Source organism: Phocoena sinus, chromosome 7, assembly GCF_008692025.1.
Source record: "Phocoena sinus isolate mPhoSin1 chromosome 7, mPhoSin1.pri, whole genome shotgun sequence".
NCBI lineage: Eukaryota > Metazoa > Chordata > Mammalia > Artiodactyla > Phocoenidae > Phocoena > Phocoena sinus.
Genome location: NC_045769.1, coordinates 75,126,665 through 75,145,649, shown reverse-complemented (window position 1 = coordinate 75,145,649; position 18,985 = coordinate 75,126,665). Strand labels below are relative to the sequence as shown.

At 41.3% G+C, this 18,985-nt stretch overlaps 1 protein-coding gene across 1 annotated transcript in view; it reads left to right on the top strand.

Moving 5' to 3' along the window:
- The first annotated feature begins 3,379 nt into the window (after positions 1–3,379).
- GALNT5 (polypeptide N-acetylgalactosaminyltransferase 5) overlaps positions 3,380–18,985 on the top strand; it is a 36,661-nt gene continuing 21,055 nt past the window's right edge. Inside the window, 3 exon segments of the mRNA XM_032638153.1 lie at positions 3,380–3,397; positions 3,399–4,831; positions 17,653–17,819. Of these exon segments, the coding sequence (XP_032494044.1) occupies positions 3,380–3,397; positions 3,399–4,831; positions 17,653–17,819 (1,618 nt within the window).

Below are 18,985 nucleotides of genomic sequence, written 5' to 3'. Positions count from 1 at the left end.
TATTAGTTACTCAGAATATACTTACATAGTCAAAAAAAAAAAAACAGTCAAATATTCTGAGAGAGTTACTTTAGACACAAAGCCAGGGAACTGGAACCAGTACTTCTAATATTCTGCATTCTGGCTGGGGAAATTGGAGAATAGAAATTTTAAAAAATGTTTATTGAACTCCTACTGATTATCAATGAGCGTGATTCAGAGATAGTCACCTTGGAAGCAGAACAAAGGAACACAGATTTCACTCTAACTATATACAAAGCTGTCCTGCTAAACAGTTCATGATTTAATCTAGGAGAATCCAGTGTCAGGCACTCAGTAAATTCTCAATAAATGGTAGCTATTAACATAATAATCCTGACATCAACCATGTAGAGTTTAAGGACAGGTCCTCCTACTAATATACCTCTTTTACAGAAGAAGAAACTAAAAATATATTTTAAATTTTTTACTACACAAGTGTGAAAATGAAGTCAAAATGAATTAGAAAAACCCCTCCAAAAGCCTCCTAAGGACCACTTCATAGCCCTAGTTTTTTAGAATGATACCCACTCCAACTAAGTATGTGCAGATTCTTGAGGAATTTGACCAGGTAAGTCTACCATTTGGGATGACAGCCAGAAGTACCTTAAACAGCCAACCCACCTATATATTTAGTTTTCTGCTAGTAATAGGGAAACTAAACCAAAAAGCAGCATCATGTATCTGTACGAAAGGTCAACTGTTGAATAATGTGTGTATTGACTGCTATTAAAGGTAAAATTTCTTAATTTCTTTGTTTTCTATTCTTTTTTATCCATACTTTTTCATTGCTCTGAACATCATGGAAACCCAGCTAAGAGGAAAAAAAAGAGGAGAAATACATAGCTGGTGGGGACCACCAGTAGAGATTGTTACTGATTTTCTGAAGATCCATAGCATTGAGTCTGTAGAGCTGCTTATGACCAACTTTTGTCATCCTTACAGATTCTCATAGACTAACCAGGAAAAAGATGTGGAAAAGGCTGGGAAGAGGCCTTTAGAGGTGCTTTTTCACCATGCGTTTGTCACCATTAGATTGTTGTCAAGATCGAATGAGATACTCGATGGAAAGAGCTTAGCAAACAGTTTGGGGCATATGGGGTATACACACACACACACACACACACACACACACACACATGCCTGAGTTTGCAATCATGCTGGTTCTCAGAAATGTGTGCTTCCCATAGTACTATACTCTCTCTTCACTTCTATGTTCTTGCTAATTTATCTGCCTTTCACCATCCAACTAATACTGCCCTTCTCTGACCACAGTATGAGCAGAGATAATTATGTTCTTGTTCATCCCTCAAGTCTAAGGATAGCTTCTCCAAAAATCATTCCCAAAGAATCCAGGATACGGTTCTCTCATATTACTTACTGTGTATTGTATATGTGCCTACCTGTCTGTGTCCACCAATAGACTGTGAGATCTCAAAGACAAGAACTACGTCCTTTTTACTCAATATCTTTCAACACCCAACACAGGGCCTGAGCAATGGGACAGACTCAGCAAATATCGGAAGGATGGACAAATGGAGGGCAGGGGTGCATGGAGGAAACAGCTGAGTCACCAGTGCTGCCATCCATGTGGATATTCCAAACTGGAGTGAGCAGGCACGGAATAAAAAGGAGAATCAGAGATTTAAGAAACATGTTACCATCGCTGCACTTATCTGGGTTCCCTCCCATGGGGTAAAGTACAAACTTAAATGTTGTGGAAGGCAATGCATAAGTATAAACTATTCAGAATCTTCCCTTCTTCCCTTCCCAAGTCTTTGGGAGCCTAAGTTTATCTCAAAGCGGGGATGCTGTACCCTTCCTAACACTGGAGAAATAAGGGACATCACTGCCTGCAGATCACTCAGAGCCCCTCGGAGAACAGTGCTCCTGGGCTGTGCTTCTCAAACTTTAGGGACAATGTTTATAGCAGGTGAGGTTAAAATGCAGATTCTTGAAAAAGAATGGATACATGTGCGTGTATAACTGAATCACTTTGCTCTAACACCTGAAACTAACACAACATTGTAAATCAACTGTACTCCAATATAAAATAAAAATTAAATTTATAAAAATGCAGATTCTGATTCAGTTGTTCTGGGAATGTATACTTTTTATTAGGTTTTACTCTGTCTGGGGGAAAATTTCACAAGAGTTGTGCGCAGTGGTCCAAAACCCAAAAAATAATGGGGAGGCATTTTATTCTAGAACGGTGTTTCTCAACTTTGGCTGTACATTAGAAAGACCTGGGAAGCTTCTAAAAATACAATGCAGACCAATGGTCATCTTTGCCCCTTCCCCCCTCCATCAATTAATCAGAATTTGGGAGGATTTCTTCAGTGTGATTCTACCATCACAAAGCTGTCGGAACCAGTGTCCTACCAGTCTACCAGTGCCACTCAGAGTCTGGTCCAAGTTCTGGTTCACTCTGCAAGCTGTTGTTACATCTGGGACAAGTATCCAAACCAAGAGTAAGGGTTTAGAAACTTTTACAGCAATATGACAAATTAAGTTTATGTCCACTGAATCTAATAATAAAAATAGAGGGACTCATTTAAAACAAAAAGTTGACTTACAAACCAAGATTTTGATACCCACCGCCCCCGCCCAAGAAGACTTCTGAATAATCAAACACCCACCTTTGGTATTGAGGTTATGCTCAGCCCCTTCTATAAGCTGTTACCTCTCCAAGTTGAAACATTAAGTTCACTGATGAATTGCTGGGGCACATCACTTGGAGACCCGGGTACAACAGGGTTAATAAGCAGGAATGGGGTAGGTGGGGTTACAAACCAGGAACACATGCCCTCCAAGTTAGACAGTTTTCTTTAATTGCCCTGAAAACACACACACTCTCACATAACACGGAAGGTGAGAGCTGAATGACGTTTTCTGGGTAATGGCTTGAAATGTTTTCCTTCTGAGAAGTGGTGTTGAGTTACAGCGTGCAGACAGAGAACTGCGAGGAGAGAAGGCGCAGCCCAGACCCCACCTTTTCTTGGGTTTGTAGGAAGGTGGACATGGGCTCATGGAGACGAGGCGAGTGATCTGTTGACCTGTCTGGTGGCTGGAATCGACCGCTCCCAGGGTGACCAAAGGGCAATGTTTAGCAGGGCTTAGCCAGGGGCCAGCCAAGCAGGCACGGATGCTCTGCTGTGAAATGCCACGCAGGCAGAGACTGACAAGCGGTAGGAGCTGAGCTCTCCCTTTGGACTGCTGCTTCCTGCTCTGTTCAGGGGAGGGGGCTGCTTTCTGGCAACTTTGCTGCTGCTGCTGCTGCTATTGCTACTACGTGAGCTCCCTCTCCCCTCAAGGTAAGCAGGCTCAGAGGGAGGGCAGGCTGCGAGGGAAGCTTTGTACCATGAACAAGATCCGAAAGTTTTTTCCGAGGAAGTGGGCGAGTCCTGGCATTTATATTTGTAGCTTCTGTCATCTGGCTGCTCTTTGACATGGCAGCTCTCCGCCTCTCATTCAGTGAGATCAACACTCGAGTCCAGAAGGAAGACATCATCCGGAGGGAGAGGATAGGGTTCAGAGTTCAGCCATACCTGGGGAAGAGCCTTGACGACAGCGTGAAAGAGATGAAGCTCCCCTCGAAGGGACACGGGAAGGGCGTATGGGGCAAAGAGAACTTTAGAAAGATGGAAAAGAGTAAGCTCAAGGTTAAGGATGATTTGGACCAAGCCCAGAAGGAAAGAAAAGTGCAGAATGCCCCCGGAAGGGGCAAGGTTGCACCTCTGTGGCGTCCTGCATATCTGCAGACCCCCCCAGTGACTTTTACCAAGCGGAAGACAGAGGGGCGAGACGTCAGACCTGAAGTTTCCTCGCACGTGACGCCAAAGCAAAAGACAGCCCAGGGGGCTGAGAAAACCCCGTTCACAGCAGCAAGGGGAACTCCACTGGACAAAATATCTGTACACACAGGACCTGTTGGTATAAACCAGGAGGGCCTGAAGAGTCTTAGTCTCAGCAGTGAAACATCAAAACAAGCAGCTGAGAGGAACCCAAATGTGACCATCCATCTTAATATTGACAGATCAAAGCAGCAATTCCAGGCAGTAGCAAATGAAAGAACCTACCCTGCCAGCCCACCAGTGCCAAAACCCAGGGAAGCCATAGCCTTAAATAAAACTGAGACTCAGAGCAAAGAACTAAATGCAAATAAACACAAAGCCAATAAGAACCTTCCCTTTTCCAAGTTCATTGCCGATTCAAGTCGCTTAAAGAAGCAATCTATTAATGAGACACAGTTGGGAGGCTTGCCAAAGGTTGATGGAGCCAAAGTGGTTGATGGGAAGAAACTCAATTTGTCTGAAAGCCATGTTGTGATTATAACCAAGGAGGAGGGGCTAAAGACAGACACCAAAGAGGTCCCCAATTCCAAAACCAAAACTATATTTCCTACGGTACTGCACAAAAGCCAAGAGGAACACGTTGCCAGGAAGAACAGGGAGGCATCTTTCTCTTCTCTAGCTCTCCAGAGAGCAGCAGTGTCTCAAACCAATCAAGCCTTAGCTGGTGGGCTGGGGCCAGCAAGAATCAACTTAACTGCCAAAACCCAGCCTGCACAACTCAACCAAAGTCACAGAAAAGCTCGTTCGCCTGAAGATGGTGGAATGCACCGTGTGTTAAGAATTGATGTGACACTTTCTCCAAGGAACCCCAAAGCTCCAGGTCAGTTTGGACGTCCGGTAGTTGTTCCCCATGGAAAGGAGAAGGAGGTAGAAAGAAGATGGAAAGAAGGAAATTTCAACGTCTACCTCAGTGATCTGATCCCAGTGGACAGAGCCATTGAAGACACAAGACCTTCTGGGTAAGATCCATTTTTCTTCTCTTTCCTCAGCCCCAAGTATTTTGGGTCTTACATAGAGAAGACTTATTTCTAGATAGTTCTGTGTGATTTTTGGTCACCTAGAGAATTAGAGCAACAATAATCATTAGGCACAGTTCAAATAGTCTACCATCCACACAGAGAAAAATTCCGATATCAGCATACCCATTGCACTCTCTTTATACATTTATTTCTCTGGGACTTTGGCCCTCATCCCTATTAGCTCATGTCCTGTTCCCTTTTCTGTACTGAACACCTATCAAAATGATTAGGGGAGCTCAGTTCCTAATAAGGTGTATATGAATGGTAGAGCTTAAAATGTAATTCCGTTAAAACAGTGACAATGAAGTGAATTCTCAATTTCAGAATTTTTTATTATTAGCAAGTTTGTCAGGAGTATATTTGGGAAAGGAGCACAGAGAAGGAGCCTTCTATGCCTCTCTGGAATCATGTCTTAGCCAGCAGAATTCTGCCTAATCATGAGTAATGATCGCCATAAGTGAAGAAGTGACTTACTCCTTAGAATTTAATATCCTTTATAGATGAGAATGGTAGATAGTTCAGGAGTTCAGTGATACAGGAATAATAATTTTGGAAAAAGTCAATCAGCCAATAAGTAGCAAACACCCACAGGACATACAAGAATATAATATTTTATATTTCTAGAGTTTCACCATTTATGAAGCAACTGCACACAAATCACATGAATTTCACAAGGGCTCTGCAAAGGAGGCAGCAGATATTATGCGTTCAAATCAACAAGTAAGGGCACTCAGAAATTACTTCTGTCTTCCAAGACAGCACAGCTCTGAAGGTGCCCAGTGAGCCTTCATAAACCAGTTTCTAAACAGTTATATTCCTTTAACCAGAAAGTGGATCACAAATATTTAATCTGATTCAAATATATTTGGTTTCTGGCTCTTTCTGGCCCACTCATAAGTGAGGGTACCTCATAGCCATATGTTCACTACCCATTAATTGATAATACAACTCCACGTATGCCTTGATATGCAATTCCTGAGCCAAACAATGTTTGCCGAGAAGGTGGAATTAGGGAATATCAAGATTCAGATTTAGCACATGTGGTCTGTAAAGAATGCCCTCGTTTGGCTTCAATAAAAAAAAAAAAAAAGGAAAACAACCCTTCTCTGTGATCTAGGTATTCAATGTTACTAAGAGGAAGGCAGATATAGATGTGCCTGTATTCATATTGGTGAGAGGGTCCTCTTCATTGGGATGTTAGCCATTTTCAGCTCTTAGCCATTGGCAGATGGCTACTGGCCATGTGCTAATCACCTGCTTAGGCCAAGCACTCTGCCATTCATGTTCCTCACCCTGGTGAAACTCACAACCTTGAGGAGAACACAAATATACCCAAAGTAAAGATGAAGAAACTGAGGCCCTGGGAAGTTATATTGTCTGCGGTCATAGAGCTAGCAATTATAGAGAAATTATTAAAATCCATGCTCAAAATTATGTTGTGCTGTTGATCGCCCATATCTTACTAATGACTACCAAAATGATCCCAAAAATTATGCTGCACCAGCTCTGATCTGAAATCCTGTATATCATATATCACATATATTTATGATATATCACTATATTACTATACATATACACTATGTATGGCACATCCAAATATGCCAGTATAGGGCATATACTATATATGCCATACTGTGTATGGCATATTACTATACATATCCTATATAGTATATACTATATGGCCATATACTATACATGCCAACTTTGAACACAAAACACCAGAGAATGAAGTAGGAGAGTAGCTTTATTTTAACATCCCTTCTGTGGCCTGGCAGACTGCTATGGAGCTTGGAGAAAAATCAGACACTGCACAGAAGCCCAGACTGCACTTCCAAACCAGAGAAAGGACAATTGTGTGAGGGCCAAAAGCAAGTAATAATGATGTTAGCGTCCATATGATTTATTGAAGGCTCAGTAGCTCCCAGTGCTTGTTCGTTTCTGAAATTTGGTCTGTGGAAATTAAGGGTTGCTGCCCAGGGAAGTCATAGTCAGGCTTTGTCTTCTGAAGGAGGCTGTCCCGACAGTAGAAGAAAGTGAGTGACACGTGTGCTTGAGAGGATGAGTCAGACAGCATGTGGCCAGGCCCCTCCCTCTTATCACACAACCCACCTTGGCTAAATATAGGTGCTCTTGGCAAGGTGCCTACCTGATGCTCTACTCTTCCAACAGGATGGAGGTGACAGTTTTAAGCCAGCAGGGATCCCGTGTACAGAACCCCTTTTGGGCCATTCTTACAGGAAAGAGAATAAATTATTTTTCTTTTCTTTTACCCAATCACTCTGACTACAAGTATGTGCAAATTATGTATTCATACAGATAAAGTTTGGAAGAAAATACAAATGAAAAACATTTGATTCATCAGGTTGGCATGATTTAAAGTTCTCTTACTTTGATTTTATTTTTTTCAGCTTTGCTTAAAAGGTATATGAGATGCTTGTAAGAAAACACACAATAAGATTTTTTGAGATAATAAATTTTAAAAGTTAGCATGGGGGAAATTGTTATAGAATATAATAAGAATGTGTGTGTGTGTGTGTGTGTGTGTGTGTGTGTGTGTGTACACGTGCATGTGAGAGAGAGAGGGTAAAAGAAAGAGAGAAAGAAAGAAAGAAAGAAAGAAAAAAAAAAAAAGAAAGAGAAAGAAAGAGAAAGAAAGAAAGAGAGAAAGAGAGAAAGAAAGAAAGAAAGAAAGAAAGAAGAAGAAGAAAGAAAGAAAGAAAGAAAGAAAGAAAGAAAGAAAGAAAGAAAGAAAAAGAAAGAAAGAAAGAAATGGAGAGAGAAAGAATCTATTAGAATGCCGAAGGACTGGCCTTAAAATTAGCTATGGTAGCAACCCACTGGAACCTTTAAATTTTAAGAGTTCTGGGAAATATCCCCCTTACTGCTTCTTTCATTTCCCCCAAATCCACGTTATGGATTGATTAACACAGTATAACTGACGTATCATAACTGGCTATTGAATATACATTGAACCAAAACAAGGATAAAAACCATAGATTTGCTAGTATGTTTGTTTAAATTTAGGTCCCCTCGGTAAAGATAATAAGTAGTTAATAGTTCTTAAGGATGATGATTTAACCGATATGCTAGGATGAGGTTGACATTGAGAAGGAGGAGAGAGAAGCAGCGTTCCCAGGACAACTTCACTTGCTCTTGTTCTAAAATCAGACTCTCTTTTCCAAAACTGCTCTTCTCTCCTTTTCTCCTGAGTCCCAAAGAACCATTTCTGAGATGTTGAGATATAGTCCTGGCCTTTTCCAAAAGCACAAAAACTCCTTTCTGCCATTAGCATTATTCTCACTGTCCTTTTCAGTGCCACCCTGATTTCTGACCCTTGCTGTGTGGCTATCTCTCACTGCATGTGACATGCTCTCTAATGTGGGCCTTCAGTATAAGGATAGTTAGTCTTATTATCTTTCTCTACTCATCACGTTTGTTACCATCCACTGATATTTTTCTTAACTGGTCCCTTCCCACGGCTTCCCCCCATCCTCACCTTTCACAGTCGTCACCATTTCTCCTAGAACATCTTAACCTGACATTGCTCAAAATCTAATTGTATCTTACTTCCATCTAGACCATGATTTGATTGTGACCTCTAAATTCCAATGACCATTAATGCACTCTCCTGGTTACTGAAACACTCCTTGCTGTGTGCCCGTCACTAACCGTGGCCTTGAGGATCTGTTTCAACTTCTCAGTAAAATTCTAAGCTTAGGAAGGAAACTCTGTCTTTTACTTTATTTTGTATCCATTTAGCACTGAGCACAGTGCTGTGGACTCAAGTTTACACAATATGGTTTTAAAGATAAGATTCTCTGAAATGATTTTTGAATACTGATACTATTTTTTAAAAAATAAATGATAGGGCTTCCCTGGTGGCACAGTGGTTGAGAGTCCGCCTGCCGATGCAGGGGACACGGGTTCGTGCCCCGGTCCGGGAAGATACCACATGCCGTGGAGCGGCTGGGCCCGTGAGCCATGGCCGCTGAGCCTGCGCGTCCAGAGCCTGTGCTCCGCAACGGGAGAGGCCACAACAGTGAGAGGCCCGCGTACCGCAAAAAAAAAAAAAAAAAAAAAAAAAAAAAAAAAAAAAAATAAATGATAGATAACTATTCAAATTAGGCTTGCAAGAAGTCATTTTACAAATTAATAATGACTTCCTAATTTTTCATTTTGAATATATGGAATATGTTGGTGTCTCGTTTAAGGTAAATACATCCTATTCTAACACTATTGTCTATTCATTAATTCATGTTCATTCATTAATTCATATTTTTGTTGTTGCTTGGTTTGTCATTTTAATGTTTTGACTTTCAATGGTTGAAAATCTCCTTATCTTATTTATGAGAATGTTTTATGCCAGTAAATAAAATACAATTTCATTTTGCTTAGAATTTTTGCCTATAAAATATGCTTCAGATAAAATAATGTTTTGACGGTTATTTCAAATTTCTATATTTAACCCTTTCTTTATAAAAAGCTAATCCTTGCAGTGCTTACTATTAATTATTGAAGTTTGTTTTAGCCAGCAATAATCAATACATACACACAGGCTTTGGTAAAACATGGTCCTATCTACTGGAAATGCAGAGCAATTCTACTTAGAGAAGTCTGTCCTGTGGCCTGCAGCTAGAGTGAAGATGTAACTCCAAAAATGAACTTATTTTAAGAGTGCACTTCCTGAATCTGCATTTAGAGAAAAATGACTCAAAGACATGTTTGCTGCCAATATTTAGTTTTTTAGAGGACAGTAAGAATTACAGCATGCTGTGTCATCACGATGTTAGCCAATTGTTTATTTTAATGCTTTGCTTTTCCTACAGTACTCTGGCAAGCCCCTCAATAAAGCAACTAGAATGGGCCTATTCTCTTAGCCCAGAGCTGGGACTGTCAACCAATGATTTGATTCCTTCCTACACAGCTAAAGAGAGTTTTCTTTTGGCACATATGGAAAGCAAAAGATAGCACCATGCATTTGCCACAAACCAGTCCAATTTACTGAGGGGAAAGAAAAACCTTTATAGAACCTAAATTTCCACCTCTCCCCTACTCTCCCAATCCTAGAGAGGTCCAAAACCACAACTAATGAATTACTGAAAGTAAACTGACCACATAGCCTTCCAAACTTCATGCTTCTAGATGTGTGTATCAGGCTGAGAGAAAAGAGAAACTTTACTGTTATATGAAGTTCAGTGTCCTTAGTTTTACATAAGATTAGTATTTTAATTGGTGAAATGAGACAGCTTTTGTGACTAATAGTGATAGGAGAACATTATCTAAAATTGACTGGAAAAGCTCTGAGACCTCTCTGAGAAAGCGAACAAGGGCAGGGGAAAAAATAAATCCCACAAGATGGATTTAAAAGGGTTATTTCCTGTTTTCTCTTCCATGAGTGTACACAAAGCAATGTTGCTTTTGAATTGGGTGTGTGTGTGTATATGTACCTTAGTGTGTTCGTGTGTGTTAGAGCACAGTGTGCTATTTCACTAAAAAGTTGTATCAGGAAGCTGGAAATATAAAGCAAACTTTGTTTAAAGGGTGCAGGCTAGACCATAACAAGACAAAGGTTAAATGTGGCCAAAAGATGACCATAGAGCTTTTGACATTTTTACTTATCACACTCTCCCCACAACTAGGGGAACGATAAGGAGAGAGGTGACCAGAGGATATAAAACACACTTCTGCCACTGATTCAAAGAGAAGAAAACAGTGCCTAATTAATGTAAGACTGAGAAATGTTAAAGCAAATCTGTGACTTTGTCATCTAAATACCGCCAGAGACCTAGAAATATTTATGCGAGAGAGGAATTAGTGAATGTAGAAATTTGAACCTGTGTACACTTCTTTTTTACACACCTCATCCAGGGCCCAGTTTAACCATCATAAAATTATTTATCAAATTCTTATGGTAATACTGTAAGGGCCCAGTTTAACCATCATAAAATTATTTATCAAATTCTTATGGTGATACTGCCCTGAGTACTCTTGTCCCAGAAAATAACTCCCTGTTGGGCTGTCCTGGGTCACCCATTCAGAGCAGAGCCTCTCAAGAAGGGAACGTTTTTTTGCTCAAGGTTCAGAAAATGGGGGATAAATAGCAATGTCTGTTTAGAAGCTCTGTTTTGTTGTTTGCTTTCAGAATAAAGGGAGCTTTTTAGAGTCTCCTCTATGTTTAAAAAAAATCTATATTATTCGAAACTAAAATATCTTCTAAACTGGCCCCACTTCTAAAACGTTGGCGTACGGGTATGTGTGAGAAGGGTCAGTGCAGAGAAACTTGAGTACAGTATTTAAAAAGGCCTTTACGACTTGCCTTCTCATTTGTTCCTTAAAGTTATTCTTCAAGGCAGGTACTGTCGCTGTCCCAGCTTCACCTGCAGAGAAGCTGAGACTTAGAGAGGAAGCTGAGGTTTCAGATTGCGGCAGGCAATGCAGTTGGTGGCAGTTCATTTCATTCCACGCCTGTTTGCTCACTGCCTGTCACGAGCTGGGCAGCTGGGACCTTCCATTCTCCGTGTACGTCATCGTGTTTGATCCTCACAACAGCCATGCCAGATTGATAAAGTGCTACAGATGAGGAAAAGAGCACAGGGAAAGGTAACTTGCCCAGGGACTCGCAGCTCATGAATGGTAGGGTTGGGATCCAACCCTCAGTCTTCTGATTTTTCTTCACTCGGCAATGATTCAACTGCACCAGGTTGGCTCTCTCCCCACCCCACCTGCTCTGCCCTTATAGTGACCAACCACACCTCTACCTCTCCTGGGTTTGCCAAGCCTCTCTGAATAAAGGGGATCTGTCCCTTGCTGAGCCTCACCAAAAAGGTGCTTATTTATGTTGCAGGCAGTGATTGTGCGTGTGTGTGTAGATTTTACATGCGTGTGGAGTTTTTTTATTCTAAACAATCCTCACAACAGCACTATGAAAGACATACTATCTCTCATGTGATTTACAGATGAGAAAAGTGAGGCTCTGGAAGATTCACTGATAGGTCTGCTGTCCCAGTAAGAAAATTTTCTGACTTCTAATTCTAGTGCTCTTTCCATAGGATACAGCTCCTCTTTCTTTTGTTTCCTTATAATCATATGACTTTAGCAGAAATTAAAACATCTCTCTTCCTTATACTCGGGGTGGGTAGCTGCAGGGAGGGGGATAGGGTCAGAGGTATACGAGGGGAATTAGTTTTGCACGTCAGGTACCTTGTCAGGGAGAAAATTTACAGGAAATCATCTTCTATACAGCACTAAGCAAAGGTGACTCTATAAAACTGCCCAACAACCACAGCTCAGCAGTGGACAAATATCTCTGAGTGCCTGCCTACCCTGCAATCTAACATCTGAGCATGGGTCCTGCCTTCAAGGCAAACACATGAAAACGTTCTTCGGAAGCAGAGTAAACTACTGGGACAAGGAAGAGAAAGGCTGAGCCTGGCCTGAGGGAGCACAGAAGTGTTTCATCTGAAACCTGAAGGGGGAGGGAGTTAGAGACATGGGAAAGGGGGTAAAAAGAATAATCCATTGAGAAACTGAGGGAAATCTGACATAGGGTTGGGGAGAGCAGGGAGGGTAGAAATGAGACCATAGAAGTAAGCAGAGTCCAGATCACGCAGGACCTTGTTAAGGTGCTTCTAAGGACCAGAGAGAAAATGTCCAAAGATTTAAAGCCCAAAACAACACTTTAATTTACCTTTGCTCTGGCTCTCATGACCCAGAGGGAAGCACTTATGAGGCTAAAATTACATAGAGCCTCACCGAAAGTTAATACTAGATGAAGCTTCAGGAGAACTCTAATCCTCTCCCCTGCGTTACAGAGAAGTCTGAGGAAGGAAGTGACTTGTCCAAGGTCACAGATCCCAGGAGAGACAGAACTACCTGAAAGGTGCCCTAACCTCCACCCAGAACTATCTCTGCCACATCACACCACCTCCTGCTCTTTTTCTTTTTTTAAATTTCATTTATTATTTTTATTTGTTCATTTTTGGCTGCATTGGGTCTTCATTGCTGCTCGCGGGCTTTCTCTAGTTGCGGTGAGCGGGGGCTGCTCTTCATTGCGGTGCACGGGCTTATTGCTGTGGCTTCTCTAGTTGCGGAGCACGGGCTCTAGGCGCGTGGGCTCAGGAGTTGTGGCTCACGGGCTCTAGAGCACAGGCTCAGTAGTTGTGGCACACTGGCTTCGTTGCTCCACGGCATGTGGGGTCTTCCCGGACCAGGGCTCGAACCCGTGTCCCCTGCATTGGCAGGCGGATTCTTAACCACTGTGCCACCAGGGAAGCCCCCACCTCCTGCTCTTCTCCCTCCCATCCCTTACCTCACTCTGACAGCTGCCTGCTCAAAATAGACTATTGTTGAACTGGTGAATATTGATGCTGGTGGCTTATATTTGTAAGCCCGAGTCCAGTAGCTTTGATGGGTAGGCAGTTACCTCAGGAAACACAGCTTCAGCCTTTGGAGTATCGGTGCTGAGTGTGACTGAAAACTTCTAACTTAGTAGTCAGGCAATTCTGACTAAATGTCAGGGCTAGTCTACCCTAGAAAGAACAAAACATAAAAGTAAAAATTTTATATCACTATACCCTCTTATCAGTGAGAGGAAAAGAAGCTTCAATAATTCTAAGGTCTTGCAGAAAAGAATATAATTCTGGACAGAGCTCCTCAGCTAGATGCTCTATTCTCTTTCTGATCCTCCAAAGATACCAGAGCTTGGAGAGGAAAGGCCCTGAAGGCTCACACTGAGGCAGTAGTTGAATTGCAATAGAAGCTGAGAAAATATTCTCCTCGACCTTCTGTTCAAACCTGTGAACGCTGAGACTTGACCCACATAGTCCATTTTGACTGTTTTGGAATAAGAATGAAAAATTCATAGACATGAGGGAATATTATCATTTCCTCAATCGTCTGATTTAAAACCTTCTTTATTCGATAGGCTACATACCAATCAGGTTAGTGGCTGAGCCTTCAGCACATACAAGCCAAGAAGGCAAAACGCATCACTTTCTGAGTCTCTTGGTAAATGATGAGCCCTTGATAGATTTGGATTAAAGGACGGCCTGGGAAAAGGGCAGTGCGTGCAGTCAAAATGGGTGCATGTGCTTTTGCATAATCATAGGACCTTGCACGGGTTTTTTACCATGGAACTTACAGAAATATTTTTATCTCCATCATCTCATCAAATCTTTACAGACATTCGGTGATGAAGGCGTTGTAATCTTCATCCTAACAGCGAGGAAACTGAGGTTCTGAAAAGTTACATGACTTGCCCATAAGCGTGCAGCCAATAAGTATCAGAAAGATCTCAGTATTTAGTCATCTTCCTCAAGTCCAGAGTGTTTCTCTCCCACACAGTAGTGGACCCACTTTGTGCAGGACAGTGGAGCCCCCCACGTTAGAATCCCCCTTTATTTTTAGTACCTGGACAGACTACAGTAATCTCAGCCTAGACTTCCCCCAAACATACAGGTTACAGGTTGGGTTAATTTTAAAGTATAGCACAAGGCCTGTAGACTCTAAATACCTCACTTGTGTGATGACTGGGCATATACAATACAAATATGAATTATTAACCTCAAAAAAGATTACAAACTCAGAAATATCTTGCATTTAACTTAGACTTGACTTGAGCTGCAACTCCTCCCTCCAATATGGCAGAAAGGTTTCCAATGGGCAAACTGGACGAAAGGAAATTTCCTTCAGTCGGGTCAATGTAGGATAACTTGAAACAGTTTCACCACCTATGGGAAGTAGATGACAGTCCGTGTGTGAGAATGATGCAAGAGCTAATAAGGCTGAAAGTCTTTCCTGTCTGACCCACTGTGCCTTTGAACAAAACAAGCATGCTGGGTTTTCTATACACCTGGAAACATGTTTAACCTGTTTAGTAATGCAGGAAACCAGCTACCTATAAATGATAGAATAGCCTGGCATCTCAGCCACCCAAACCAAGACACGCTATGAAACTTTGTATTTGAAACCTCTCACATGTCCTTCTGTGCCCCTCTTCCCCATCTTTTAATGCCACCCCCTTTTCCAGGCACCAGTATGATCTGTATAGCATAATCTTCCACAGGGTCATCTTCAATGTGATTCCTCAAACGCATCTAAAATATATATTTGTCCATAACTGGCAGAGGTACTATTTCCTGGGATAGAAATCTACATTGGATCTAGTGGAATCCTTCCTGATCTACCTATATAGACTCCTGATGGGGAAATTAAGGCATCACAACAGATAATGGAGAGGAAAGGAGGAAAGAAGGAGCAGGTATTTGGTGCAGGGAGGTGCCTTCCCCAAACCTCTCAAATCCCTGAGCATTCTTTCAACCTCCAATTTCAGACTGGCTCACATTACCATTTAGAACTTTCTTCTAAAAGAGGCCCAAAAAATCGACTGTTTTATAAGATGAGAAGATTCATCTTCCTTGTTATATAACATGAGTTAGCCTGCTTAGTTAACTCTCCCCAATGTATTTTCATTTGTAACTAGATGTTTCTAAAGTCGACCTAATTTTAATAATAAAGCAGCTCTAGGACTTCACAGCTAAGGCCTGCTGATTCAGATGGCTCAGGCAGAATTTGTGCAGCTGACCCTTGCTTTTTATTTTATTTTTTAAACATCTTTATTGGAGTATAATTGATTTACAATGGTGTGTTAGTTTCTGCTTTATAACAAAGTGAATCAGCTATACATATATATATATATATATATCCCCATAGCCCCTCTTGCATCTCCCTCCCACCCTCCCTATCCCACCCCTCTAGGTGGTCACAAAGCACCGAGCTGATCTCCGTGTGCTATGCGGCTGCTTCCCACTAGCTAGCTATTTTACATTTAGTAGAGAGAGTGGCATGGACTTATATATACTTCCTTTTTAGAATTGATTTATTTTTTTCAGGACCAAATGTCGTAAAGAATATTTATGTGTGACATGTGCGTTTCCCATTCATTTACACTATAAAATTAGAGATGAGAGAGTCACAGGAGGTCACTGATGTTTTCTATACTCTTCCTTTCACTCAGGCCAATAAACTCCTCTTAGCTTTACTTCCTCTTTCCCAACTTAGAGCCCAAGATGGAATATTTAACCCTACTTCCCCAGTACCTTCAAAATCCTCTACCACTTTCCTTTTCACCTCATTTTCTCTGATGACCTAGATATGGATTAAACTATTTGTTCACATTCTCACATACATTCTTTCCAGTGAAGGGTGTTACATTTGGTCGTTCATTTGACTTCTTAAGCTCCAGTTTGCTCTATTTGAAGAAGTGTATAATAGTGTATATTTCAAGTATTTGTTATAAAGATTGAATTTAACTATGTACATAATAGTATTTTACCAACTGCAAAGTGCCATTCTAATGTGTTTTTTTCTATGGCTTTTACTCTTATCTATTTCTTATTTTCAGACTAAGCACAGTGTAGTTATGTTGTCTGGCAGAAGTACCTGCTCCCACAAAATGCCACATCTACAGCCAGCCGCTTTTATTCTTGTGGACTTAATATTTCCTGAATAGTTATTTCTGGAGCCAAACTGGACCAGAGCTGGAGTCCCCGCTCTGCCATTTACTAACAGTATAATCATGGACTAGACTCCCCATGATTTCAATTATTCTTCTATAAAAAGGGGAAGAGATGCTGTTAGTCTGAGGTTTAAAATGAAATAATGCAGAAGGCTGATAATATTTATTTATGATCATTGTAATTTAATTATCACATTACTAAGAGTAGCTGCGTTAGAAATATGCCAAATACTCTTTGTGAGGTTCCACTGGGTTCCATCCTGTGAAGAGTTACGCAGGTGGGAGATGGGAGAATGTCAGCAGTGAGGCACGATGCACTTCAGGGCATGGAGAAGTCCCAAGACCAATTACAACCCACCTGAATACCAACTCCCACTGTAGCCATTGTCTCACTTCCATGCCAGCAAAATTATTTCAGCTGTGGCTACCCTGTAGCACAGAGGGTCTCAGCAAAACCCCTTAAATAGATAGAGAAGCTAGCTATTTAAGAGTTTAATTAGTATAGAATACATATCATCTATATCCATAAATACATGCAGTGGGAAAGAATATTTTCTTTGGCATTTGGCTGAAGGCCAACTGGGAAGGCACTCATAAGCTACTTGGTAGCATTAGCTGAATTAATGTTAATTAAGTAACATTAAATAAGAGAATAGGCATGTTCTCTTGTGGTATATAACCTAATTAGGATAGCAATAGCTACCATTTGGTGAATTCCTGTGCCCAGAAACTGTGCTAGTATGCATTCTCACTAAACTGTAAACCTCTCTTCAGTAAGAACCATTCCCTCACTTTACAGATGAGGAAACCGAGGCACAGAGAGATTAAGTAAAGTATCAATAGACAAATATCTGAGAAATATTGGCTGTGGGCCTCAAAGTAGTGTCTTAACTGCCTGCAAAGCCTATGTCCTTTCCACTGCAGGGTAATGCCTCCACAGGCCATTCTCATGTCTGGCATGTCTAGGCCTCTTATAGCAACAATTGTCATTTGATATCCTTCCTCTGCTCTTTTGTTTTGTTTATAACTCTCCCCAACAAAAGCACATGAGAAAATCATCTTATGGATAGATAGATATAAAGATAAAGATATAAATAGATGATGGAAGGATGGATGGATAGATAGATAGATGGATAGATGGTGTGAGTGTGTGTGTATTTACACACAATTGCACTCTGTGACTTTTAAAACCACCTTGTGGATCTTGTTGGCACATCTTTTGTGCTCTGCTTTTGTTATGGCCCAGGTGTGCAGAGCAACTCGTACACAATAACCTCCCCACCACCAGTGTCATCATGTGCTTTGTGGATGAGGTGTGGTCCACTCTCCTGAGGTCTGTTCATAGTGTCCTCAACCGCTCTCCTCTGCACCTCATCAAGGAGATTCTACTGGTGGATGACTTCAGCACCAAAGGTAAGAAAACTACCCCCTGGAAAATCAAACTTTGATATGAGGCAATAGCAGTTTGGATGGAAATTACAGGATAATTCGATAAAGCATAAACATTTTACAAATGCCAAATCATTTTCTCATGTTGTGCCTTAGAGGCCTAAGTCCAAACGTCTATGGGTAACAGAAATTCAGCTCAACTATCCAGGGCCTATCAACTAGCCACCGCAGACTTCCCTTTAGCTATGACTTCTCTGCCAGGTAGAAGTGATTTTCTAACTACAGCTCCTTGAAGTTCCAGAGACCATAAGGTGTTCTCCACAATTGCATAAATAACTTTTTATGGAATCTAACAAGCAAAAACTCCATAATTAACGGGATGCCTTTCCTACTGATAATAGCTAGAGTTATAGTAAACAATGAAATGGAAGGCCTATGTTCTCTTCTTCCAGAGCCAAGCCTATTATATGTTCAGCTAAGTGTTGAGAAGACAAATTGCCAAAGGGACAAGAAAAATGAGGTGCCAACAGAGTTCAAAGGCAGAATCCACCACTGTCTTTACTTTCGTGTTTATTACAGTGAAGAATCTCTCCCTTTGGACTGTCAAAAAAACTGTGTATGTAAATAGTCCCATGACCGCCAGAGGTCCTAGACCACATTACAAATTCCCAAAATGCAACCCACTTCAGAAAATTTTAGAAAGCAGCAAAGAGACAACAATCTTAATAGAGCAGCTTAGCCCTGGTCATGACCCCAAGGGCAGGAGCCATTTCCCTCAGCCTCAGAGTACCTACCAGGGTCACACTGAGCTCCAGGAGCAGGGAGATACCTAAGGAAAACTGGTTGAAAATTTTAAGAAGTGGCCTCGATAGCATAAACAGAAATAGCATCGAGTTACCAAGCAGAGAATAGTCCCTTTAGGAATGGCCTATTCGGATTTTGTGGGACCCAAAGCTTCTATGGGGTCCTCTTTAAGAAAAAGAATTCACAATTAGTAGAAAAGTGACCAGCAGAAGTATTCCTAGAAGACATTCCTACCTGGGATATGTCAATAACTTAATTGTACATAGAAGTAACTGCAAGCTACATAAATATACCCCACAAAACCCCCAAAAAGAACAAGAGAGCAGAGGTGTGACAGAGGGGGTGTCATAGTAGGAAGTGACAGTGGTCTTAGCCAATTGCAGTTA